Here is a 27,689-nt window from a genome sequence, read left to right on the forward strand (position 1 = left end):
TGTTTAAGTTTTAAAGATAAATTATTCATTCATGAACATATATACCTGGTAAGCTAATTAAGCCTTAATTAGAGCAAAAACAAAATTAGTTAATAATTTTAATGAACAAAGGGGAATTGGGGGGTATTATTTAAGAGAATAAAGGTCCTCTTTGAATAGGTTTTCATATAGGCAATAAAAGATAAATACAAAAATTAGTTCTCATTCCAATTTTTTTATGAGGCATGAGAAATATGACATAGCAACACTAGATTGCATTTTCAATTTTCTTATTCCCCATTTTGAATGAAACTTTCTCAAAACAAATAAAGTATGTGCGATAACTTTGTCTTTGTTGCTCAACAGTTTAGAGACTTTTCTGCCACCCCTGTTAAATTTTACCTGTCCAGGTATAAATAATTGGGTGTTAAATGCCTCACTTTGTTCACCAGCACCGCTACCCACACAGTCATTTTGGTGTTCACTAGTTGGGTGTCAGAAGGTATTGTTTTGATCTAAGTTTCTTTAGACGCTAAGAAACAGGAGCCAATCCTCTGCAGGGCCCATCAGTTTTCTTGAAAAGTAAAAAACCATTTGTTATGTAGTCTTTCTCTTGTTTGTCCTTAATAAGCTAAGATGCTCAAAGCATCCCCCTTGAAAATGCCTGTTGTATAACATTCTGTCATTTAAATGGTGTGTTTTGCTGGTTTGGGGAGTCTCTTTGAGTAACTCATATAAAAATGGTGAGTGGCTTGTGATATTATTGAATCTTACCTTATCAAACTGACCTAAGGAAATAGTCTTTTTATATGTTCATCAAATAACCTAACAACATTCATAACCGGTCCTGTACTGTATATGTCTAAGTCCTTTTTGGTCCTCAGAACTAGTCCCTGTTGCAGCCCAAATCTATACATTTAGACTTTTGCCAACATGAGAATGCTGAGCCCTGTGTATCTTCTCTAATTATATATGAAATGCATTCTGTAAGCTGTATATTGATTATAAAATAAAAGCAGACAAAATTAATATTTTATGATGATTCACACTGCATTTTATTAAATTAAACAATTAAATTACTGAGTTTAAGTAGGTGACTTACTTGTTACTCTCTAAAAATGTCATTTTTCCAATTTTATCCTAAAGAAGTCATGTAAGTGTGACTTCTATATGTAGTGAAAAGAAAGTATAATGTTCATGTCATGTAAGAAATACTTGGGTAGGGGCACCTGGGTGGCTCAGTTGTTAAGCGCTGACTTTGGCTCAGGTCATGATCCCAGGGTCTTGGGATCGAGCCCCGAGTCAGGCTCCCTGCTCAGCGGGAAGCCTGCTTCTCCCTCTCCCACTGCCCCTGCTTGTGTTCCCTCTCTCACCATCTCTCTCTGTCAAATAAATAAATAAAATCTTAAAAAAAAAAATGAAACACTTGGATAGCTCTCGCTCTATACCACTCACTGATCTAACTGATTCACCATATTAATTGACTCTTCATACTAATATTTTAAGAGAGGTAGAATTATCATTTCTGTTTTGGAGATGATAAAAACCGAAGCACAGCGGAGATAATTTGCTCAAAGTCACCTAGTTATTAAGTCGAAGAGATAAGATGTGAACTGTCATGTTGCCTCCTACCTTCTTAAAAAATTTCCGGATGTTACTCTAAGTTATACATTCACTGTGGCTATCAGATGAAGGAGGACCTTCACACACCTGTGGGGATTCCTGGGTCCAACACTGTAACAATGTTACTGGCACAGAGTAACTAGAGATGGGAATATACTGATTTGTGAATTGGGGGCATAATCAAAGCATACTTCTGGTGGAAGCTCCCAAGTGCTCTCAACTCATCTTAAATACGCCTCACTATGGTTAGTTTCCTATCATAGTGAGAATGGAGAAAAGACATGTGGCTTTATGGGAGTAACCTGGAATGTAACTATGCCTCACACAGGATTTCCAATGCATTACAGATGTGTATGACTTGTGGTTATGAGAGAAAGAAAAGGGGACTGACCTACTAAGTATTTGGTAGCCTGTTCAGTCAAAAGTGTTCAAAGGGACAAAATCACAGTATATGAGTCAGACTGCTGATCATCATAGGACTTGTGACATTTCTACCTGCTTGGAGGTACTCTATTATAGCTTAATACTCTATATTGTTTAATATATTCACATTATTTCGTCTTCATGAGTTTTTAACTAAAGTGGCTAATTCTTTGGCTGTTAAATATTTGCTGTGATTAGCCATGATTAGCAGTATTGGTTGTTTAGTGCATTTCCAGTATGTACTAGGCTAAAGGAATAAACTGCTATGTTTTCTTCAGGCATAAGTATTTTTTATTGATTCTTTTTTGCAATTTTATATTTTTATTTGACAGTCAGCAGTTAGTCTTCATCCATATTGACTATATGGGTTTTTGAAGGCTGTGACAGGTATATGGGTAAGCAGCAATATAGAGCTTAATTAGTGAATATTTATCCTTAGTGTCTGGACAGCCAAATACACCTTCAGTGTAGGACATATCTTATTCCTTTGATCCAGAGAGCTCTCTTGGGCCTGGTGTCAATGCACACATCTGGAGTTCCCTTTTCCTTCATCGAAAATTTCCAGGTATCTTTGAGTGCCTGAGGGGCATGGTTCTTAAAGTCCACTCCATGGATGCACTTGTGAATGCCCTTACTGTATTTCCTGATCACCATCTCGTTAAGGGCAGAACAGCCCTTCTTATCCTTGTCAGTCTTCTTCGAGAGAGCCATCCAAGGAACACAAGGGATTATGTTCCTTCAGGCAGAAGTTTGATGCTGAGACATCAAAGGCTCTACCTAAGCACTAGGAATACAGTAAGAGTGGAAAACAAAATTCTTGCTGTCATGTTGCTTACATTCTGATTGAAGAGGACAATAATTGTATTACACATGTGCTTATATGTATATATAAATAATTATATGATAAAATATATATTTTATACATAAAAATGTAACATATATTTTGTCACATATGTATATGTCACACACACACACACACACACACACACGGTAAAAAGAAGAAAAAATAGAGCAGAATGAGAAATTGCCCTGAGAGAGACAGAATGAGATATGCTGCTATTATATATGAAAGTCAGAGCAGGCTATTTTAGAAAGATGACATTAAACTTCTTAAATTGTTTCTTTCTAGGTCCACTTAAGGCATTTCACAATCTTTCCTATGGTTCAGCTCCTCTAAAAAGTAGGGAAAGGTATGTTAGGATTTCCAAGTTGATAACAATAATAGGAATTTTCTTCTCCTTTGCTATGAAACTTGATCAAATTCTCACTTATGGCTAGGAAGAGAAAAGATGTAAAGTAGTGAAGGGGTGACAAGATGATACATAAATGGGTGAGACTAGGTAAGATGTTTTAAGGAAAATGGAGTTGTTTTTTTGTTTTGTTTTGTTTTGTTTTGTTTTTAACACATCAGCTCTTCATCCATAATGGTTTCTCAAATTTATCTCCTCTTTTTAATACAACGCCACTAGAGTGGAGAAAGACTGACATATCCTTCATTCTATGGGCTTCCTAACCAATCTCCAACATTTCAAATCTTTATCCACATTTTTCCTTCCTATAGGTCCCAGTGTCTTCAGGCTGTTCCACATGGCAGACAAATTCCTTCCTGAGCATCTCATGCCTAACCCTTTGAATCCTTGTTCACATCCCATTTCCACACCCACCTGTGACCTTCTTAAGAGAGAAACTGCAGGGCACCAGAGTGGTGCAGTGGGTTGAGCAACCGACTCTTGGTTTTGGCTCCTGTCATGATCTCAGGGCCTTGAGATCCAGCCCTGCATTGGACTTCATGCTCAGCATGGAGTCTGCTTAAGACTCTCTCTCCTTCTTTCCCTACCCCCTTCCTCTCTCTCTCTCTCTTAAATAAATAAATATTTAAAAAGAGAGAGAGAGAAAACTCACTGTTCTGTGTCTCAATGCCTGGCACACACTAGGGTCCTAATAAACTATTTGATATAAATGACTCAATGAGTGAGGGGAGGATAATAATGATTAGCTTAAAATTGGGTATCTAAGCAAATAAGCTTCTTTAACTCTAATCTTCATTAGAATTTGAACTTTAAGAAATACAGTTTTCTTTTAAAAGTAAGTTCTAGGGGCACCTGGGTGGCTCAGTGGGTTAAGCCTCTGCCTGCAGCTCAGGTCATGATCTCAGGGTCCTGGGATCGAGCCCTGCATCAGGCTCTCTGCTTGGTAGGGAGCCTGCTTCTGCCTCTCTCTCTGCCTGCCTCTCTGTCTACTTGTGATCTTTCTCTCTGTCAAATAAATAAAATAAAAAATCCTTTAAAAAATTTTATAAAAAAATTAAAAAAATAAATAAAAGTGAGTTTTACTATGAAACTTTTGATGCCATGAAAGACATTTGTTTCTGCTTACTCAGTCCACCCAGAAAGCAGTTTCTTGGCTTTACAGGAAAATCTTTAGCAGAGATCAATATAGAGATGTCATAATTTTATAAAATTGTTTTCCTTCTGAATTTCTGTGATAATTACTTTCATTGTTGACAGTTAAGTATAAAAAATAATCCTGATCCTTTACTCTCAATCTGTATTTTAAAATTAATTTTATTTAGATCATACAAACTGGACTTTATAGTCATTTACCAAACACTAAAAATGGTATTGAAGACAGACTGTTCTAATCCATTTAATCATTCATTCAGATTTTCTTAAAACATCTATAGCTTTGTGTCAAGCACAGTTCTGGGTTCTGGAGGTAAAAGAATAACAATAGTGAGCAGCTGTGAAGTATTTTCTATATGTCGGGTACCCTTCTGTACATATAGAGTAAAAATATATCCTTTAATGCCCACAACCCTCTGAGACATGGGCTTTGATAATTCCCATTTTATAGTCAAGCAGACTAATTAAAGAAATACTGAATAACTTCTTCAAGATCTCTTAGCTAGTAAGTAATGTGACTCCACACCCTCAATCATTACAGACTATCTACCAGGGGTGAGAAGAGTCCCTCCTCTAGCACTACCCACAGTTAGGTTATCCATGCTATATGACTCTTCCGGCTTCAGTGCCCTACTAGATCATCTCCAGGATTCTCTGCCCAAACAGCCCCGAATTACTTTCAGGGCCACCCTGTGGGTAGACTGTGCCACCTGTATGCCAAACTCCAAGAGAGGGAAAGTAAACAGAGCTTAGAAATGCACACTGGAGTGTCCATGCTGGCCAGTGATAGGCTACTTGCAATGCAGAATAAAACTAGAAGTAAGAGAGAAGAGGAGCAGATCAGGGGCTGGAGGGGTTTTACATACTGCCAAGTTGCCAAACAGAAATCTAAAGAGTCTGAAATTCTAAATTCAACCTGGCTTTCTAGCACATTATCAATGTATATTTATCAAGATAAGAAAATATAACTTATTTTAATGTTTTTTTTTTTTCCAAAGATTTTATTTATTTATTTGACAGAGAGAGACACAGCGAGAGAGGGAACACAAGCACGGGGAGTGGGAGAGGGAGAAGCTGGCTTCCTGCCAAGCAGGGATCCCAATGCAGGGTTCTATCCCAGGACCCTGGGATCATGACCCCAGCTGAAGGCAGACGCTTAACCGACTGAGCCATCCAGGTGCCCCATATTTAACGATTTCTTAGCCTGAGTTTTAACTGTTAAATATTTAGTCCTGTTAGTCCCATCACCATTTTTACTCTTGCTTTGGGCCCTAAAAAGTTAAGGGCAGACTTGTATAGTAATTTATATATTACTCTAGGGAGAGTGACAAACAATGAAAACACCAGTGCTTATTGCATAAGAAAAACCATCTTATGTCAAGGTGCTTTTATTTGTCAGTAACTAAATGTCTTTTGGTAAACTCTAAGATGTGAACAGATTACACTGAATCCTATTTTCTTGCCAAGAGAGTTACAGTAAGGGTCTAGTGTATGCATATTTTTAATTTAGTTTTTCTTTTTTATTTCCCCTTATTAATTTAAAATATGTCACAGAAAGGAAAATTTTACTTACATGAATTAGCCAAATTTGGCTGAATTATTCAGCTGGCATATATTTAATATCTATAAGTGAATAGGTAAAATAAACATTTCCATATTGCTTTCATGGATTAAAGTCCTATTTTTCTCCTTAAAAATCAATCTTAATGTGGCCTTCTTTCTGTTTTCAGAGTAAGTAAATTAGTGTAGTTTCTGTATCAAAGAAAAATAATGGAAGTCAAAATGGTTTCCACTGGGATTTTATAAGTTAATTAAAACATTCCTATCTTTCAACAAAAGTACTGGCTGGGATCAATCATTTGAGAAAACTACTAATATTAAACAGACTTATTAAAATTACCTTCCCAGGATGACTGGGTTGTTAAGTTGGTTAAGCATCTGCCTTTGGCTCAGGTCATGATCCCAGGGTCCTGGGATAGAGCCCCACAAGTCCCACAAGTCCCACATCGGGCTTCTTGCTCAAGAGGAAGCTGCTTCTGCTTCTCCCTCTGCCTGCTGTTCCCCCTGCTTGTGCTCTCTCTCTGACAAATAAATAAATAAAATCTTTAGAAATAAATAAGTAAATAAAATTACCTTCCCCAAGTCATTTTTTAAAAGTTCCCAACTAAAATTAGTTTAGGAAATAAGGATAAGATAATTAAATTAGAATTGCCATGTTAAATTATAGTGGTCTTATTGTATATATACTCAAGACGACTTCTATCAGTGCTTTTGAGTGGTTGTTATTCAAAATTCATAAATGTTCATATTTTAGAACAACATATAAGATTTTTAAAAGTGGGGGTGCCTGGGTGGCTCAGTGGGTTAAGCTGCTGCCTTCGGCTCAGGTCATGATCTCAGGGTCCTGGGATCTAGTCTTGCATTGGGCTCTCTGCTTGGCAGGGAGTCTGCTTCTCTCTCTCTCTCTCTGTCTGCCTCTCTGCCTACTTGTGATCTCTGTCTGTCAAATTAAAAAAAAAAAAAATTGAAAAAAAAAAAGATTTTAAAAAGTGGCCTTCCATGATAACCTTATCAATCAGCCAACCATCATTACTATAGTGGTTTTAGAGATGTGTTATCTCTCTTTCCCAGGTGTTTTTATTATTTTGTTTTACTTTGTTTTGTTTTAATCAACAAATACTGTTGTCAAAGACAGTCTGTTGCTATTCTAGGTCAGCACTGGTGCAGTTTGATTTTTGAAAACTGCCTCTCAAAATCATAGTCCCTGGGTTGCATGGAGAAAGGAAAAGTACCTGCCAAAGGCTAATTCAAGCCAAAGTACATGGGAAAGACCAAGTTGAGAAGTATAGGGAAAGTCTGGTAATGAAGGCAGAAAGATAAAAGAGAAGAAATGTCAGCTCTAAAGAAATAAATGTACCAAATATGTCTTACTAGGTATGTGAAGTGGGCCAAGTCGTTTGGCCAGGGATGTTTGATGTTTTGCATGGTTTGGGACCCAGCTTCCTTTTATGATAGTTGATATTTCAAGATATGCCAACAGTAAAGTGCAGCCACAGTTCAGATACTGTTTGTTACACATATACATATGGTATCAGGGTCCTATCCTCTGAATTGAACTACAAATGTTTTCCCAGATACAAGCATTTTTTCCCGATTTCAGTGGAGAGCATATAGTTAGTGTAATTCCCTAGTAACTATGACAGATACTGGGTAGAGAAAGGAGCTGGGTGGAAATCTTCTTCCTTATGGAATGAAGGATTACCACTATGCTCCAGAGTAGATTTAGAATATTATGATGTTGTACAAAGAAAATAATTAAAAGAAAAATTCAAGATTCTACAAGATTAGGCTGACAATAGGTACATTAAGGAATGACAAACTATGAAATGTCTTTCCTTATTGCCAGCTTGCTAGGAGGCTGGACTGGCTATGCCTGGTGTGGAAGGTACTCATTGATAGCAGTGGGGCAAAGAATGTGAGAAAGTTTTGGGGTGTGTAGGAATTGCTGTAGAACTGGCTGTTCTAGTTGGAAACAAAAAACTCACTGTAGCAGAACTGTATTGTTGGCAGAAAAAAATGACCTAGCTGGTCTCTTTTATAGTATAAAGCCTACTTCCCAAGGTGTTGCTCTATTGTCTTTGTGTACAGTTGGTCTGAACTTTCACTGAATTTATTGACTTGAAGACAAGCAGAATGTAATTTGTAAAAGAAAACCCTCTAGAAATGATAGATGAGGCTTAAGTTCCAAGGGAATTCATTTGGAAGATAGTAACACTGGAAAAAAAAAAAAACCCTCAAGAAGAGAGTAAGTTTCAGGCATTCTGAATTTGGTTAAAAACGTCCCTTTTGATGAGCGTTTCAACCATAACCATCTAGACACAGAGCTTTTTTTTTTTTTTTTAAAAAGATTTTATTTATTTATTTGACAGAGAGAGATCACAAGTAGACGGAGAGGCAGGCAGAGAGAGAGAGGGAAGCAGGCTCCCTGCTGAGCAGAGAGCCCGATGCGGGCCTCGATCCCAGGACCCTGAGATCATGACCTGAGCCGAAGGCAGCGGCTTAACCCACTGAGCCACCCAGGCGCCCTAGACACAGAGCTTTAAGGTGAGGGCCAACATAATATAATCATAGTGCCTAACCTCTGAAGTAGGTAACGGAAACACAAGGACTAAATGTTATTAGTACCAGTCTCCAATTCAGAGATGTAGCATGCTTGATGCCTCTTGAAGAATTCAAAGCCACAAAATGTTTGGTTACATTTCATGGGATGATGATGGGGCAGGGGAAGGGTGTGGGTTCCTGAGCATGTCCTGCGTCCTCCTGAAGGCAGCACAGCAAGGCTGGAGAATGAGGCCAGGGCTCCCTGTAAGGGTGCACATGGTATTGATATACCAGGACTGACCCTTGGCTACTTGGAGGTCAGCATAGCATCGATGCCAGAGGTCAATGCTCTCTGAGAACAGTCATAGATTAGATTATCTGATGATAATCTAGTTCTGTTCTCAAAGAGAGAACAGATTAGAGAGACTAGAGACTTTCTAATCTAGAGAACTAGATTAGAGAGACTAGAGACTAGACTAGAGAACTCTCTGTTCTCTCTCTGAGAACAGTCATAGACTAGATTATCTGATGACTTGATGGGGCAGAGATGGACTTATAGGCATTATGAAAAGTCAGACGTCAGGGGGACCTGGGTGACTCAGTCAGTTAAGTGTCTGCCTTTGGCTCAGGTCATGATCCCAGGATCTTGAAACAGAGCCCCACATCAAACTCCTGCTCAGTGGATAGCCTGCTTCTCCCTCTCCCTCTGTATTTCCCCCACCTCGTTCATGCTCTCTATCTCAAATAAATAAATAAAATCTTAAAAAAAGGTCAGATATCATTTTCATGATTTCATGATCCAGTGGCCCTTCATGAGAATATACCACATAAGAATTTCCACAAAAAACCCACGGTCCTTGGCCCCAGGGATTGCTAATGGCTCTGCCTCAGTTGGAGGCAGTGAGATGTGTGGCTGATTTGGATGATTACATGGGATCAGATGAACCCAAAAACCATAAGCAAGGGCATGAATACATTGTAAAATTTAGGAAAGTGTCTAGTAATAACAAAGATGGGGAGGGTCAAATTAAATAAGAGCTTAGGACTTTGAAAGACTAGAAATTGATACTTTTGAAAGACAAGGAGGTAGGGAGTCAATGAGAATGAAGACAAGACTAAAGGATTGGTTGAAGATTTGCTCAAAGAAAGATGAACTGTGGTAAAGCTAAGTTTTGATGAAGGAGGAGTAGTAGCTGGACCATTTGGGGAACATATAAAGAATATGGAACAAGAGCTTCATAGAACAATACAGACTATAGTTTAGTTCATTATATAGTATCACTATTAAATTTCCTGAATTCTCCAATTCTTTGGTGGTTTTATAAGAGAATATCCTTGTTAGGAAGTACACACTAAAGGCAATGAGGTAAAATATTGTCAACTGATACTTATGTATAAAGGAGTACCTAGTCAAATTCTACCCAACAGAATTAAACTGGACAATTATTATTTGAAATAGTTCAAGATAATTAAAGTATTATAGAAGGTTAAATTTATATCCTATAAGACAGCTGAAAATCTTTTCATTATAATTCAGAATTTTCTTTGTCTGAACCCAAAAGTAAAATGAATTTCATAAAAAACACTTAAGTATTTGGATCTTCTTTGGCACTGAAGATAGAAGAAACTTTACTATAGAGAATAGAATATAAAATATATTATTAATGTGTACTTTAACTTGTATTAGTATTACCAGCAATAATAGTATTAATTACTAAGATATTTAATCTTTCATTTGGTATTACTACACACTTCTCTCAATTTTTCATATGGCTAAAGGCTTTTAAGAAGTGCCTGGTAGAATATAAAAAATAATTTTTTAATTTGAAAAATAATTTTATAATCCAACAACTGAGCTAAATCTGTTTTAAGGAGGTTTAAAATAACTTATCTCTTGATCTGAATGGAAGTCATATAAATCAGATAAGTAGAGTATAGGGATAAATGACTTTAGTTACTTACCCACCAACTAATCTGTAAGTATCTATAAGTCAAAGGATTTATGTGATGTGTCATTGGTTTACCTTTTAAAAACCACATAAAGTAATTTATATTTTTGTATATACTATCAGGAAAGAAAGAAATTTCCTCACTGTGTACTCATTATCCTTTGAATAAAAAATACTCCATCTAAGTTAATTTACAAAGCAAATTTTAAATAAACTGTATTGATATAATTTACAATGACAAACTGCATCTCTCTAAATTTCCAATCAATGGGTTTTGACAGATGTATAGGCCTGTGGAACTACTGCTACAACCAGCATAAAGAACATCTCTACCCTTCAAAAACTTGCTGTGCCTCTAAGCTGACAGTGTTAAAACAAAACAGTGAATGATTCTGCATTACCAGGCAACCAGTGGACAACTGGATGTACCTAATATACAGGTTTGGGGGTAGGAGAGACTTTTAAAATAAATCTTCCATATTATAAGTTGTATCTTAAGATATTTCCGTAAACTAACAGAACTATGCAATGCTATAAAGCAAATATTCTCCACCAATCATGCTCTTTTAACTCAGACTCTGTATTTTAAAGTGTTTTGAGAGCACATCAGCCAGGAAGCAAAACCCCAGAAAAGTTAGAATATCAAGCCAAGGTCAGAGAATAGGCAGTTATGGACAAGAAAAAGTTGCCTGCTTCCCTGTTCTAGATTTGGCTTCCTGGACAGAACTGGAAATTCACAAATGGAAATAGCAATTGCAAACACCATTTCAAGTGCTTCTGCCTAATTAGCATGCAGCCCAGAGCTGTCCCCTGGCAAGAGGCTGGGGAAACACAGTTGTAAAAGGATAAGTTCTCTCTTGTGCTGAAAAAGTGCCAACCAATCTAATTTAGGCACTCAGCACTCAATGAGATGTTCAGGCTGGAGCTTCGGTGTTAAAACTCAAAGTTTCCTTGTACAAGGAATTAAAATGAATTTTGAAAAGGGCACTGTATATTTAAGGAGATCTTTGGCACTAAGGATAGAAAAAAATCCTATTGGAGCAATCTAACATCCTCATCTCAAGAGTAGAACTGATAATAGGAAAAGTAATGACATACTACTGTATGAAAGAATTATCTTGAGGTATATGGGAATTATTATTGAGTCATTACTTAAGGACTAATAATAGTTTAATTGGCAAGAGTTTTAAATTATACTTTGGCATAATTGTCTTTATGTTATTCTCTATTCCATATAGGACATTATTCAAGAGAAAAGTCTCTATAATCAGAACTGGGTTCCAATTTGTTCTCTGTAATTACTAGCTATAGTTACCCCATCTTTACAGATGGGCATGCTTTCTTCATAGGATTTTTCTAAACTTTCAATGAAATAATACATATAAAGTGCTCAGTAGAGGACCCAAAATTGAGTAATCACTTAATATTTATTTCTTATTTTCCATAATTTATCCTATTGTATATATAGGTTTGCTTTTTGAAGTGGCAGAGGAAAATATAAATACCTTTCTGGTCTTTGAAATCTAATTGCAGGAAAGCTAAATGCAAAATGAACTAAAATTCACTTGGGTTCCTAATTAATTTTTTTACAAACAAACAAAATTCTTTATAATATCAAGTGTTTCTTTGTTTTTCCAATCAAGTACATACCTGCAATGTGACTTCAGGTTTAAAAAATGTAATGTAGAAAATGCATTGCTACTATCCTGGGGCATTTCTTTTACATCCTTGACTATGGCATTTGAGGTTTTGACATGAATAGCCATGTAATTTCTTTTTTTTTTTAATGGGAGAAAGGAAATTCATACCTGCCAAGAATTAGAGAGGAAAATAGGAAGAGCCCCTGGAACTCTAGTATGTTAGATTAAAAACATTATTTAGAGAAACAGAGTGGGAAACCGGTGAATATTTTGGCTTTTATAAAAAGGGAGTGTGCCTCATAAACAGGATAGTTGGAATGTATGGAAAAGTTCCAGTTAAAACAAGACACAAAGCACATGACTAATATTGCTTTTCCAAGTTAGACAAATGCAGCTTTAACCAGAATTTGCCTCAGAGGGGCCTCTGGAGCCCTCCCTGAATCTTGAGATTTTGATCCTTGTTGAAGTTCTAATTCTGAAGAAGGAAGGCTATACTGGGAGATGCTGTGCTCTGACCCCATCTTTCTTCCCGAGTTTCTCTCACTTCCTCACAAATTTCCCCCAGATAAGTAAGTGTCAGAAGACAAATGATGTGCTCAGGTAAGGGAGCAACTGCAAAACTGAATTTTATCATCTTCAGGAATAAGTCTTGCTATACATAATTGAAAACAAGCTTGGGCCACCAAGAGAAATTTCACTATGTAGAAAATCATATCAACTGCAAAGTCATTTTTGAAAGCAAACAAGTATTCTATGTATTCTTTCATCTCCTTCCCACATGTAAGATATATGTCAAAATATATAACATATAACATATCATAAACATAAATATGTTCATATATTAAATCTAAAAACAGTCACAAATTTCAACCAGATTTCTGCAGTGTACCTGTCCTTCAAAACTTGTTAGGCCCAACTTCACGTGAATAGATTCCTTCATCACTAACTCAGGTCATTCCCTTTCTCCTGACTTCCTATCTATCACCTTAGCATGGACTGCCCTGTTTATTTTTTTCATTTCTTGTTCTACACCACCAAACTAATGTGCATTTAGGGTAACCTAAGAACTCAGCTTGCCAGGGAAGTTTGAATTTATACCGCTACACCATGTACTTAATAGTGCCCTCTTTCAAATTAAAAAGTGTTCTGACGTAGAGCATAATTTATACAATCGTCCACTGTATACTGCTATCAGATTTTTTTCAAAGCTAAATTAACTGAAGCATGTGTAAATGAACCACAATGAAAGGCTGCGATGACCTCACCAGACCAGCCTTCTTGTGATGGCCCATTTCAACACAAATGAGTGTCATCAGTGGCTTCACAATGGTTCTTCTTGTAAATTCCATCATGAACTAGAGTTTTGCTTTATGCCATCCCAGCCCACTTTAAATTCTGACTCATGTTGGGATTGCCCCAAACAGGGCAGGGCAGACAGATGGAATGTGTAGCATTGCCTTAACATTTCTTAACCTGCCCTGCATTGAAAGTGACCTTCCCCCTGCTTTTGTTCTCCAAAAATCTTTATAAAACCCTATTGAACTCACATGAATTTTATCTATGTAACAAGGGAGGTTGAAACTTTTCCCTGAAACATAAAGATTACACATAATAAAAACCTAATAAACCTGGTTAATGAGAAGAAGAGATTAGTGCTATTTCATAACATTGGCATTATAAGGAAGTTGTGCTCAGTAAAAACTACTCAACCTTATAGGGGCAAAGAATATTTGCTGAATTGAAATTTGATTCAGATCTTGGCAATAAAAAAACAGCAAGTGAATTTGGTAGTTTTGCATCTGATAATGGTAGCATTAGGAAGTGCTGTTTCAATTCAGTATCATTCCCGTCACATATTCAGGGTTCTTTAGAAAGAAATTACCCTTGCTATAAAATAAATCAGCAGAGGGGCGCCTGGGTGGCTCAGTGGGCCTGGGAAGCCACTGCCTTCGGCTCAGGTCATGATCTCAGGGTCCTGGGATCGAGGCCCACATCGGGCTCTCTGCTCAGCAGGGAGCCTGCTTCCCTCTCTCTCTCTCTGCCTGCCTCTCCATCTACTTGTGATCTCTCTCTGTCAAATAAATAAATAAAATCTTTTAAAAATAAATAAATAAATAAATAGATCAGCAGAACTGTACACCATCAGAAGACCAAATGTAAAGAAAATCATCATTATATGTTGGGTTTTTTTTTTCACATTTGAAAACATCAAGATGAATTCATCTAGATATGAACTCAACCAGATATGAGTTCATCCAGTAAGCATAATTATATTTATTGTCTTTTACAATAAATTGGTTTTAGAAATGAAGATTTTTTTAATGTAGATTATCAAGAGCTATAAAAACCTAAGACATTAGACTGCCAGCTCAACTTCAGCTTAGAATATCATGTATTCATCACACATTTACTGAGTATATACCAGATGCTAGACTTGGATACTAGGGATAGAAAGAAAATATTTATAAGCACCTGTCTTCCAGGAACTGACAGTCTCATAGTCTTATTTTTCCAAGGAAAAACAAAATGGGTGTCTCTTCAGAGTGGCTGGTCTATGTCATGTAAAGTAATGTTAGGCTTAACATTTCTAAAAAATCATTTACATTAATACTGCTCAAGTCTTTCTTTCATTATTTTTCAAAACTCAGGTGAATTTTCCTCTTACATCAGAAACAGTTCTGAGTGGGGCACCTGGCTGGATCTGTTGGTAGAGCACAGGACTCTTGATCTTGGGGTTGTGAGTTTGAGCCCCATACTGGGTTTGGAGATTACTTTTTTAAAGAAGAAAAAGAAAAAAGGATACAGTTCTGAAAGACAACCCAGAATGGAGGCAGCAACTCCATGGTGCTGTGAGGGGCCAGGACCTCTTTACCTTTGCCAATCTTAGCATTGGCTTCCATGCTTAGCCCTTCCATTAGTGCTCAAGATGGCTGCTACTAAATTAGATATCCATTTATAGGGCTGGTGTGCCATACCCAGTTGCTCTGAGTTCTAGCCATTAATGGCTCACAGCTGCCACATTCTCAGAAAAATGGCATCCAACAAAGGGAGACACATTGCTGAGCAATGTGTAGAGCTTAAGCCACCCCAACACCCAGCCCTCTCTGTGCTGCCCTCAGTCAATAACTGATGGGAGAGTATAAAAGCCAGACTTCCACTTTGCCCCAGAGTGAGACAATTTTGTGGTATCATTTGTGCTCCAAGTTCTGGGTAGATAATCAGGCAGGTTAAGATCAGAGCTTGACTGCAACAGTATCTTTGTGCCTTTTCTTTCCTGATCTTACCTTACTTTTCTTCTCAATAGATTTGTTGCCAAGAATCTCTATCTCAGGCTCTTCTTTTGGGGAGCAAAGACTTTTTTTTTTTTTTTTTAACTTAAAATGTCTTCATTTCCTCACCCTTTCTTCTGAGTCTCTACATAAATATTGAACATTATTGTACCACTGCCTTTTCCTCCAAATATACTTTAAGACTATCAAGACTAATCACCAGAACAGCTAACAGAAAAGATAAAAAAGGAAGGACTCCAAGCAGTTTTTGGCCAAACATAAATATGGGTGTATATTTTTTCAAGTGTAAGTAGTGGCAAAACTATTTAGACAAAAATTTTCTTTCCCATAGAGATACTCATTTTCATTTCCATGGCCTGAATGCTTATTTGTTACAAGTTTGAAACAAATAATATAAAGGGAAAGACAAAGGAAAGAAAAATACTCTAGGTTGGGTGTTGCTGCTAGAGAGTAGTATTTTCTGTATGTATAATTTAGTAGCAAACTACAAATATTGAGGTGAATTTTTCAACTCATTGTATATAAGCACAGTTGAAATATGCACTTGTTGCATAAAAATTATTTTAGCTATTTTAATTCTTTTAATATCTGCTTTTTTGTCCATTTCAACAGTAACATTATGTTTCAAAACCTAAATGCTAAGTAAAACAACAAATGCAAAACGTTAATTAAAAATGTGTTTTTTTATGTTTATTATGTTTCTATAAAGTCCAAGGGGGGGGGGAACAAGAAGAAAAAGGAAAATACAAATAGTTGTATTATTATTTCCTTGCTCCCTTTGTTTTTGCAATATGCCCTCAGTCACTAGCTTTCTCATAATACATCTCTAGCTCTTCAGAACTTCCCTACTCTGATCTACCTTTTCCAAAGAGCTTCCCATGCTTCTACCTTTTCTCCCATGCACCTTTACATAATCTATCTTAAAATTTAACTGACTTCGCTTTTGTTTCCTGTGCCTCATTTTCTTCCCTCTCTATATATTTATAGGAGCCTTTAGAGAACAGCCCTCAATCAAAACTTGGAATAACTAGGTAACAGCAAGTGATTAGAACACTAATCTATTGCTTCATTTTTATTGTTACATCAAATGATAGCATGCTAAATTTCTGTGCAAAAAAGAGCTTTCAGTAATCAGGTAATGTATTTTGAAGATATCTGTAACAATTAGGTGGCCACAACATACACATAGAATAAGGAATATCCAGTAATACTCTAAAACTTATTCTGTCTGTGCTCAATTTGTCTGGTTTTGATTGCTATCAAAGTGAGTATTTATTCATTGTAACAGTGTTCACTTTTATCTTTTTGTTAAGAAAATGGCTTTACATAATTATCCAAGTTTAATTTAATATGTATAGTAAATGCAATTAAGGAAATGATACTCTGAAAAAAAAATGCATTTCTCCATTCTTCACAAATCAGTGTGTCTAGTCCTAACAGAATCCAGAATGATTGATTGTGAATACCAAGGACCACAATCTTTATCAGTTTTAATTGATGCTCCTTCTTCCAGATAACTTTGGGCATCCTTTAAATTTGAAATGTTGTGGTGTAGACTTCAGAGCAGAAAAACATTAGGAATGTTTCCAAAAATTTCACTTTCTCTGATCACTTGACTTGTGGAAAGATCCCAATCTAAATGTTGAATCTTACGGGCTATTACGGGCCTTTTATAGTTTGTTTGTTTTTTTGTTTTTGGGGGGTTTTTTGGTCCATTTTCTTTCAATTCTTACTTCTATAGATTAAACATTATCAAAATATATGAATAAGTGATCATCTAAAACAAAGAATATCTAAGTGACAGTCACAAATATGTAGTTTCCTGATTTTTGTGTTACTTTATCCTGTTGATGATAGATATTTATTATACTTTATGACAGACTGTTATAAAGGTCATTTTACATGCGTCAGAAACATTTAATTCTGGGAAATAATCAGAAAAATATTCAGATTAAGTCAAGGTACACTTTGAAAAGTGGAAACAAAATGAAGGTGTTGTAAGATTTTCGGTAATCAATTATAGTCATGCCAGAATTGTATTTGTCACAGATTGAACTGATGTGTGTATATTTGAATAAATTGGCTTTTAAGAGTCATTTTTAAATAACCAAAATAAAAGTAGTAGCTTTTTATTTAATAGTTATTTTTATATATTAGCTATATTTTTAAAACTTTGTGTTTATGATACAAGGGACTTTCATTTTAAATACAACTAATCCTATTTACAACAAATTTAAAGACACATAACACCTCTCCCTTTTTTTGGAGCTAGATCTATATATACGATGTGTGTATATATATGTGTGTACATATACACATATAAATTATTATAATATTAATTATAAATAAGTTATAATAGTCCCTTTGCTAAGTGTCTACCTTATCCTAACTACTATGCTTGGCATGCTTATGCTTGCTCTCATTTCAGCTCATATCAATATTTTGATATAGGTATAGTTAGCCCTATGTTACCTTGGAAGAAATGGAACCTCAACCTAAGAACACATTGCTATTAAGTAACAGTGCTGTGGAAATTTGGAACTTTATTTCCAGTAACTATTTAGCAATGCTACCTCATCATTTCTGTTACCTGCAGTTGTAACAGGAGTAAAAGTAAGAATCTCAGCCCATGCTCATAGATCAAGGAATAGAATTTTTCAGAATGCACACACTTATATAACATTAAATCCTTTATTAATTTTTCTTGGTAGCACATTTTTTTTAATGACATGGGATTTGTGAGGCAGTTAGGACTAAAGCAAATGAGAACAAAAGAGAGTTCTGAAGATACGGTTTAAAATATGATTCTGCTTCCATTGTCTTTCCTAATTTCCACTAAGATCCACAAAAAAGTATCCTTGATAAAAACACAATGCTAGAACATAAAGAATATAGTGCTATGCCATACCACTAAACAGCTGGACAAGTAGCTACCACTCTCACAGAGTGGCACAAAGAAACACTCGGGCACCCCTTCTAATGGGGTGTCAGTGCTGAGGGCTGCTAGGAAAGCACCACTGGAAAGCAGCCTCCTATGATGTTGCATCAGGGATGGGGCAGCCAATGAACAGAGTCATCCTAAAGGCTGATGACAAACTGCCCATGTCTGGTCTGTAAACCACATTCATGCACTAATTAATGTGTGTTCAACATAAAGATTTCTATTTACATAGGATGATCTGACAGAGGGACAGATACACACACACACACACACACACACACACACACATATCCCTTTAGCACATATTAACTAATAGCCTCCATAGTAGCATGACCATTCAGTGTAGAGAACTGTTCTTATTGGTGTGATATGTGCACTTTAGGTATTTACTTAATGTGTTATTTAAAATTAAAAAGAAAAACCTTTAAGATTCTGCTTACCAAAGTGTATCTGGTTTGTCTTCTGTAAAGTCTAACCATGACACTCTCCAGCAGTAACATTTGACACTATTCCCATGGAGTTCAATTTATGGCCTTCCTCCAGTTCTGCAGAATCATAAGGTCTGCCTCCTCCATATCCATTTATGGGATCATTTTTCCTATAATTATGTAGACTGAGAAATGTCAACCCTGGAACCTGGGACATATTGACACAACCAAAATTTCTATCCCTCTTGGTCATCATTCTTAGGTGTCTGAAGTTTGAGAACAGAAGTTGGCAGTAGAACTTTTTAAAACAAATGGTCGGAAAGCAGACTATAAAGAAAGATTTTTGCTTGTAAACTCGTTATTTACCACTCATGTCTTGGAAGTAGGAGACTGACCTGACCTTGAATCTGGGTTAGCTTAGGACACAGTCAGACAACTATGAGAAACAAAGACCACAGTCATAGAAGCAGCAGCTTCCCTTCCAAGACAGTGCAATCTTAACTGCCAGTGCCAGCGTCCTACCTACAGAGTTAAAGAGTGAGTCAAGTCTGAACTGAAACAGACTTACTTCCACGTTCCAGTCAGGTCAAGTTTAAGAGTTGGTAAAGGCCAAGGTAGGTCTGCAAATGTGCTTGATTTCTTTCTGAGAACAAAACTAAAAAGGTCATTCTCTCTTCTAAATATTTTAGAAATAAGCACCTTTTATAGTTTGGCAGGCTAAGCCAGATAGAAGGATTTTAACTTATGAAGTCTTCATACACAGGTGGCCATACTAGTAGTAAAAGCTGCCCAAAACAGTAGTTATTTTTTGTCCTTGGAAGTCTAGACCAGGTCTGGACAAATCAGTAAAGAAGTGTAGATCATGTTTATTAAAGTTGATATAAAACCAAGGACAAAGGCTGCAAGGGGACACAGAGATAATAGAACAGCCATTAAGAGTTAAGGAGAATTGGGGTAAATTGGAGGGGGAGATGAAGCATGAGAGACTGTGGACTCTGAGAAACAAACTGAGGGTTTTGGGGGAGGTGGAGGGATGGGTGACCCTGGTGGTGGGTATTAAGGTGGGCACATAGTGCATAGAGCAGTGGGTGTGGTGCATAAACAATGAATCTTGGAACACTGAAAAAATAAAATTAAAAAAAAAAAATTTAAAAAGAGAAGAGTTAAGGAGGGATGGTTTGGGCTTAACTTGTTGGTTGTCTGAGGATATACAGAGAAGGGTGCTCACTACTACCCCAAGTAGTACCTTTCTGCTGTACTTACTCTCCTGTAGTTCCTCTTTCTCTCTTCCCACTGCCAAAGCCCACGCCATGCTGTCTTTAGGTCACAGCTGTTTTAACGGTGTATTCTAGATCGTTAGAGTAAGTTGAAAGAGAAAAAAAAAGAAAAACTGGATGGGGACAGCAAGAGATTTTGTGGCCTTGATCCCCTTTCAAACTACCATGACTCTATGTGATTGTAAACAAACACACACACACACACACACACACACACACACACATAGTCCTTTCATGCGTCTTTCATTACATTTTTTAAAAGATAAATACAGATTAGAAGAAACCAAATGAAATGGCAAAGAGATACACTAGATCTCATGGCCTCTAGGAATCATCCTTAAAACATACCCTCTTCCCACACCCCTGCCCTTCCTTCTAGTACAAAGGAAAGATTTATGCGATCTGAAGAGAAACCAGAGTTCTGCCCTTCCTTCTAAAGCAGTGAAGCCCCTGACTGTGTTCCCATAGTGCCTTGGTGATATCTCTCTTGTGCTTATCTTACTGTATTTTGTTGTTTGCTTATATAGTTATCTCCTCACCTGGACTGTGACCTACTTACAGCTAGAATGGTTGTTATTCACTGTATGCCTGTGAGTGAGATGAATAGAATGCTTCATTTCCAGTGTCCTTGTGATATTTCATAGTAAAGGATGGACTGTAGAAGTATGTGATTATTCTATTAAAAACTCATGATAAAATAATTTATGACTCATTCTTACTGCATTTTATGTGTTTAAGTTCATAATGATGAGTCTCTTCATAAGTATATAAGTAGTTTCCAGGCACAGCTATATTACTAAAATGTCCAGCTAAGTGTGGGAATGTATGGGAAAGTGAACTGGTCATGATCTTAAAGTGATCTTAAATTGGGTAAACTAAAACAATTTATCCATTTTAACTACTTTATGTCTAAAATGTTGAACCACGCTATTATATTTGGTTCTGGTACCCATGAAGTCAAAATAATCAATAGTAAGATAATCAGAATTCCTGAGTTGATTACTAGACTAGTAGATTACTAGATTACTCTATATGTCATCATTTCTCAAGATATCAAGATCATTTTTCAGAAAGTTCATTCACTGTGACCCAACATGGATTGAAATGTTCAGATTGAGGTCTGTATATGACTATTTTTATAGGAAAAATTCTAGATCCAAAAATGCCTTATTAGTTCAGATAATATGAAATATAATGAAGCTTTAGCACACTAAAAAATGTGGAGTGTCTTTTACTCTTGTAGTAGAATTCAAGCCAAACCCCAAACCTAACTAATATCACATTTTCATCACCCTCCTTTTCCCCAGCCTTATAAAACCAAATAATAGCTACTCAGGAAATATTATATCTGTTAATTGCAATGCAGTTAACCTTACCTCTTCCCAAAGAAATTTTATATATATATATATATATATATATATATATATATATATTTTTTTTTTTTTTTAAAGATTTTATTTATTTATTTGACAGAGATCACAAATAGCCAGAGAGGCAGCCAGAAAGAGAGGAGGAAACAGGCTCCCCGCCAAGCAGAGAGCCAGATGCGGGGCTCGATCCCAGGACCCTGAGATCATGACCAGAGCCCAAGGCGGAGGCTTTAACCCACTGAGCCACCCAGGCGCTCCAGAAATTATATATTTTTTAATGTAGTGTACTTAAAACTATTGGTCAACTTGCTTCAGCTTTCAAAATGCATTTTGGTCTAGAATTGTATATACTTCCCAATATGAGAGTAACACCTCATTTTGTCCTCCATTACAGAAGACAATAGATGTGCATCTTCGAATGCAGTGTCCTGCACCAAGTGCCTCGCGCTGGGTCCAGAATGTGGATGGTGTGCTCAAGAGGTGTGCCATTTTCTTTCTTTCTTATTTTCCTCTTTCTTTTCCTTCTTTCCTTCCTTCCTTCCTTCCTCCCTTCCTTCCTCTTTCCTTCCTTCTTTCCTTGTCTCCCTTCCCTTCTCTTTTCTTGCCTTTTCTCTTTTTTGCTATTTTCTCTGTTCCTCATGGTTGACCTTCTCTCTAGGCATGATTTCATTGCCCTAGTATTTTATTCCTTAAAGGTGAATCAGGAAAAAGAAAGATACTGCTGAACATCAGGACAATTTTATTTGGTTTTATGCTTGGAAATATCTGGCTTAATATAAAGTATAACCTTTTCATTAGGAAAATTATAGTAATTTTGAAACGAAGTGCAAACCATTTTATGTTTTCCATCTGTTCTATAGAGAGAATTGGCAAACACAGAAAGTGACTTTTGATAGGTCAGGAGACTTTGTGTGAAATTCTTGCTGCGGCTTGGGGCAGTAGGTTATATATCCAAGTTGGATCATAGTCTTGTACATGCTTATTAAAGAAAAGCAAGTTAGTTTATTGGTCTCTTTCATTTGTTTTTACTTGAAATACTTAGAGATAAGTTATTTACTCCACTTCATAACAATGTCCATCAATTTGCCAGTTACTTATGAAAAATGGGATGTTTTTCCTTTGACATGTGACCCTATTCATGCAATACTGTGTACATTTAAATTCTGTGGAATGAAGAATAATTCAGAAGTTGTTTATTGTTCAAAATTAGTGTTTGTATATTCTAATAAGAGAAACATACCCCAATAACAAACTTCTTAGTAAAAAAATTACAATGCATTCTTTCTTTCTTGGATGTGAAGTTGTTTTGTGAATTTTCTCTTTTGTTGATGCCCTTTGGTCAGAACTATCTTATATAATAAGTTGTAATGAAGAAGCCATCTACTAATCTGGGAGTTCTTTTGTGAAATTTATATAGGTAATTTTATATTTGTTTACATAGCTCTTGTGAATTGGAACAAATAGATCTTTAATGGCCTTTTGCTTGACATGAAAAGAAATCTCTAGCTTTTGCTTCCTGTGATTGTGCTCAAAAACTGCACCTACCATCATCTTTCCAACCTCTCCTGTTACTGCTTGCTCTATGTATCTCCCAAGAGGAAAAAGAAAGCTGAAAAGTAGCAAAGGATGATAGATATTACTTTCTTCTAAAGCAAGTCAGGAAAGAGGCAGGGGAGGAGTTCAGAAAATAGTGGCCATATCTGAAAGTAAATGTCCCTCCTACTGACAAACCAAAGCCTTCTTGAATATACTCTAGGCTTTACAAGTTAGAAAATTTGAGATGTCACTCAAAACTAGGCAGTGCTTCACCAGAACCCACAGAATCAAGCAATGTCAGAGAGAGGACAATTCCAGAGTTTCTAGTTTCTATCCCATCACTTCTGATGAGACAAATGACCAGATAGAATTCACTCTATTCTCTGAGCCTCCCTTTCCTCATCTAACCCTGAGTTTGGCATTTACTTCTAGGTCTTCTTGTCAAGAATGTTCCATGGCTTGATATTTCCCGACCCTAGGCCAATATTCCATTTTAGATTTTTACTAAGGAAGATCCTTAGAGCCATGAAGTTTACATCAACTTGGTGTGCTGCTGAGAATTTTGATCAGTATAGTTTAGAGGGACTTAGGTGGTTAAGACAGCCAGTTGTCAGCCAAATGTTAACATCCCAGGCATACATAATGCCAAGTTCCAGAGGGACTCCTTTATCTGATAACTGCTGCTGGCACAGAAAATCTGGAGAGGCACAGTCATAGACATAGCAAATGTCAGTCCTGCCACAAGGGGAAGGATTTTGAGTATTCAGAGAAACTGGTGGCCAAATGGAAGGAGGTAATCCAAGGGGAAGTGCTGGGTGGCTGCCGAAGCAGAAGAGGCAAACCTGTGTCTGCTTTGGTCAAATGCTTCAGAAGAGGATCTCAGGAAACATTTGGAAATCTGTTGGCTGTTCATGTTGCAAAATAGTCTTCTAGGTAGTGCCGGTTTCCCCAAAGCTCAGCAGGACCCTCGGCGCAGCCCCAGGGCCCTCCAGTCCACAGTGCAGCGGCCGGAGGACTACCTGATCGTGGGATACCCACCCTCTTTCCAAGGTCTCTGTGCTCCTGGGTCCCCAGAAAAAACCCGTACTAAGGGAGCGTGTGCAGTAAATATTTATGATCAACCAGAAAACAAACACAAGAAACACCATCATGGGATAGAACACAGATGGCAGGGGAAAAAAAGCATCTAATTCATGTATTTAAAAAGCAGGCTCTGAAATGAGATCACCTTGGATTCAAATCCCAAGGCCATCCGTTTCTAACTGTATAAATTTGGACATATTACTCTAACAACTCTGAACCTCATTTTTCCCTCGGAAATAATAATTGTACCTCTGACACATTGTAGTGAAGATTAAATGAAACAGTATGTGAGAAGCATTTGACCCAGGCATTGCTTAAGAAATGGGAGTTGTTACTTTAAGAACTCAAGACTCCAGAGCAACTCATTCAGGTTTAGGAAACCAAGAGGACTGTGTTAAGAACACCACCTAAGGGTAGGCAACCAGTGTTAGGACTCAGCCACTAGCCACTTCATTAACAGAAGGAGCTGTCCACTCCCTGCAGGCTGACCTGACATCATTGAGAAGAAGAGTAGAATGGTTAATTTTGAAAGCTTACCCACCATTAGGCACATATGCAACTGATGCCTTTTATTTCTTAACCGATGAGAGTGGAGGGACCGGGAAAGAATAGGCATTTTTTTCTCTGTTCATGATTAGAATAAATAAACAGTAACAAATTAAGCCTGGTTTGTACAATTTTCAAAACTGGTAAGAAGTAAAACATCACTAGAAAATTTAGACAGGGTATATCCAATATGCCTACATTCTTTTTTATAGCATGTTAATCTGCTATTCTGTACTTTTGGGTTTCTCTTTCTCTCCATGATACATAAAAATAATTAGACAATAATTAGGATAGAAAGGACCTTACCATTATTACCTAGTTTAATGCCTCAACCTCCCTTTTAACAAAAACAAAATCTTGATGAGTTTTGAAGAATTCTCTTTCTCTCTTGCCTGCTATGCCAGACACAGATTGTGATTACATAGCCAGAAGTTTAGAAGACAGCCTTTGAACATAATTATACTGAAAGACAACACAAGGGGCATTCACTGTCAAAAGGAAGATGATAGAGTTCTTCATTTCTGTGCAGATTACCATGTTTGGAAATCATAAAGACTCAGAAATGAGAAGAAAAAAACTCTTCTTTTCCCCAGACAATTATCTTGAATGGATGAAAGTAACAACTGATGAAAAGCCATCTGGGGTAACTTCAACCTGGGCTTTTCATGTACAAATAGGCTTGAGATGCAGATAGTTGGAGTATGATTTTTGCTTGTGTATTTCTTGCAGAAAAAATAAAACATAAGAATTAGAAAAAATTAAAATGACACAAAACACCACAAATTAAAAGGGTGTGGTTTCAAATTCTTTTCTTTTATACAAAGTAGAAAGTAGGCCACAGTGGGTAGGGGCAGCATTCCATTCTTTATTTTGATGTCACGGTCTTTTCTTCCCTTCTCAAACCTAATTGTCAAATTGGCAGTGTTTTTCTAACTCAGTTTTTATAGTGGAGTAAAAACAGCTATTGCTGATTCAGACATTGCAAAATAATTGAGACTATTTTGCTTATTTCAGCAAAATGATTGACATTTAAAGGTCAAACGGCATAGTGTGATGTATAGTTAGAGTTGAATTAACCATATTCCCTTCTTTTCCATTTCTGTATACACAAATAACAAAATCCCTAGCTGAAAAGGAAAATCGGAATTATCTGTACTTTATTTCCTTCTTGATTTGAAGTCTTGGGGTTTTTTACATCTGTAAAACGTGTGTGGCCCCTTGTCTGTGGTCCGTCATTTGAGGCAAGAGTGAGCATTGAGGTTCTAAGCCTCATGCACCCTCTAGATTCCTCAAGCTCCAAGAAAGGAGGGATCCCCCCATCTAGCCTGGAGCTTTCTAAAGGAAAGTGATACCATTGATAGCAGTCCATGCTACCTTTCTTTGAGGAATTCGAAACTTTTTATAAACTAAATCGTATACTGAGTATCTCTGAGTTTTATCAATAGATGAATAAATTTGGATACAATAAATTAAGGATTTGGACTTTTTAAACTTCAGGCTAAAAATCTAGGTGTCAATAGCACAGCAAATTGAATTTTTCTGTTCCCATGAAGTGGTTTACCAAATGATAGCTGGACATCTTAATTGAAAAGGATATATCCTCTTTTATCTTTCAATTATTTTTATATTTTAAAGTGTGTTTCACACTCTAATTCAGAATCAGTACTATAAGGGGCCACACAGTAAAAAATTTTGTTTTGTGGGCCACATACTGTTTCTCTTGCATGTTCTTCTTTTTTATTGCTTTATAGCATTTTTTAAATGTAGAAAGCATTTTCTGGCACTCAATCGATATAAAACAGGCCACGGATTGTTGTATTTGTCCCATAGTCCCTAGTTTTCCAAACCTGCTCTAAATTAAGAGAGGAATTAAATTAAAATCCTTGTATGAGTGTTTTTATATTGCCTACCACCATCCTATCTAATACTCACCATTGCAACGGATGCTCCTATTCATAATTAGTGATCTAATATTCAACTAATATTGAACTTGATATAATCTCTTTCTTCCATAACCTTATGAAATTCTGTGCTTCCCCGAAGTTTAACGCCCATAAAAATCACATTTACTTGCTTAAAGGCTGAATTCACCAAGGGTCTGTTAACTCTTTGATGACAGGGAGAGAGTCTATCTTATTCCATTCTGTATCCTCAGCACCTAACAAATTATAGTAAGTATTCAATCTGTATTCTTCAACTGAATGATTAGTTGGAAACCCAATTCCCTGAATCATCTGAACTAAAGGAGGAAAGACTGAATACCACATCAGAATAACCACTGCCAGGAAGATCACTAAGCAAATATCCAGCTAATGTGTAAACAAATATTTCAAATAATTCAGGCCAACATTCTATATTAAAAAAACATATTTTTATACTTTTTGATACAATTCCTGTCCTTAGGGAAAACCTGAATGGTTACATGAAAAATAAAAATGTCAAATTTTTCTCAGTCACGATAAATTGAATTTTAAGCTTGCTCCACTAATTCCAAGTTTATTATACGGCTATTGAATGACAACCAACCAATCCTGAATGGTAATAAAAGTTCTAGATTCAGTTACAAAATCAGGAGAATTTTAGCTGCAACCTTGTATCTCTCAGCCTCATTATAAACATCTTCCTTGGTTTATTAAATTATTTCCAGGCTATTATGTGTCTAAGAAGTTGGGGGATTTTATGGTCTAAGGAATATAGATTTCCAATTCATTTTTTAAAATTTTAGTATCTTATTAGGAATGTGACTCCTGAGGGCTTGCTCTATATTCCAAATATAACAGTATTTAATAAACATATCAGCTGGGTTCTTTGAGAACTGAAATTTACATTTGGAATGACTGAATGGCCTATTTTGAATAAAATTTTTTGAAGCAGTCTTTCCCACATAAAATATTTAGAAAGAATTAAGTTGGTATAATTTTACAGTGATCAGTTAACAATATTTAAAGTCCTTGGTTTAAATCTCCTCTTTAATATTCATTTTCTTCTTTTTAAATAAAGTTTAGGAATTAAAGCTTTATTTAAGAGAAATGTACTAGTTTTCTTATTGGAAACATGCAGCTATTTTGAATAGTTGCATAATCTATGCAGTATTAGAAGAT

At 36.4% G+C, this 27,689-nt stretch overlaps 1 protein-coding gene across 2 annotated transcripts in view; it reads left to right on the forward strand.

The window, feature by feature from the left end:
* The window catches only part of ITGB8 (integrin subunit beta 8), an 80,992-nt gene that overhangs the window by 5,743 nt on the left and 47,560 nt on the right, over positions 1–27,689 (forward strand). For both annotated transcript variants that reach the window (XM_047695403.1, XM_047695404.1), the window contains exon 2: positions 21,818–21,903. In XM_047695403.1, coding sequence (XP_047551359.1) covers positions 21,818–21,903 — 86 coding nt within the window. The remainder of the gene's footprint in view (positions 1–21,817; positions 21,904–27,689) is intronic.

The sequence above is a fragment of the Lutra lutra genome, chromosome 11 (genome assembly GCF_902655055.1).
Source record: "Lutra lutra chromosome 11, mLutLut1.2, whole genome shotgun sequence".
NCBI classification, from domain to species: domain Eukaryota; kingdom Metazoa; phylum Chordata; class Mammalia; order Carnivora; family Mustelidae; genus Lutra; species Lutra lutra.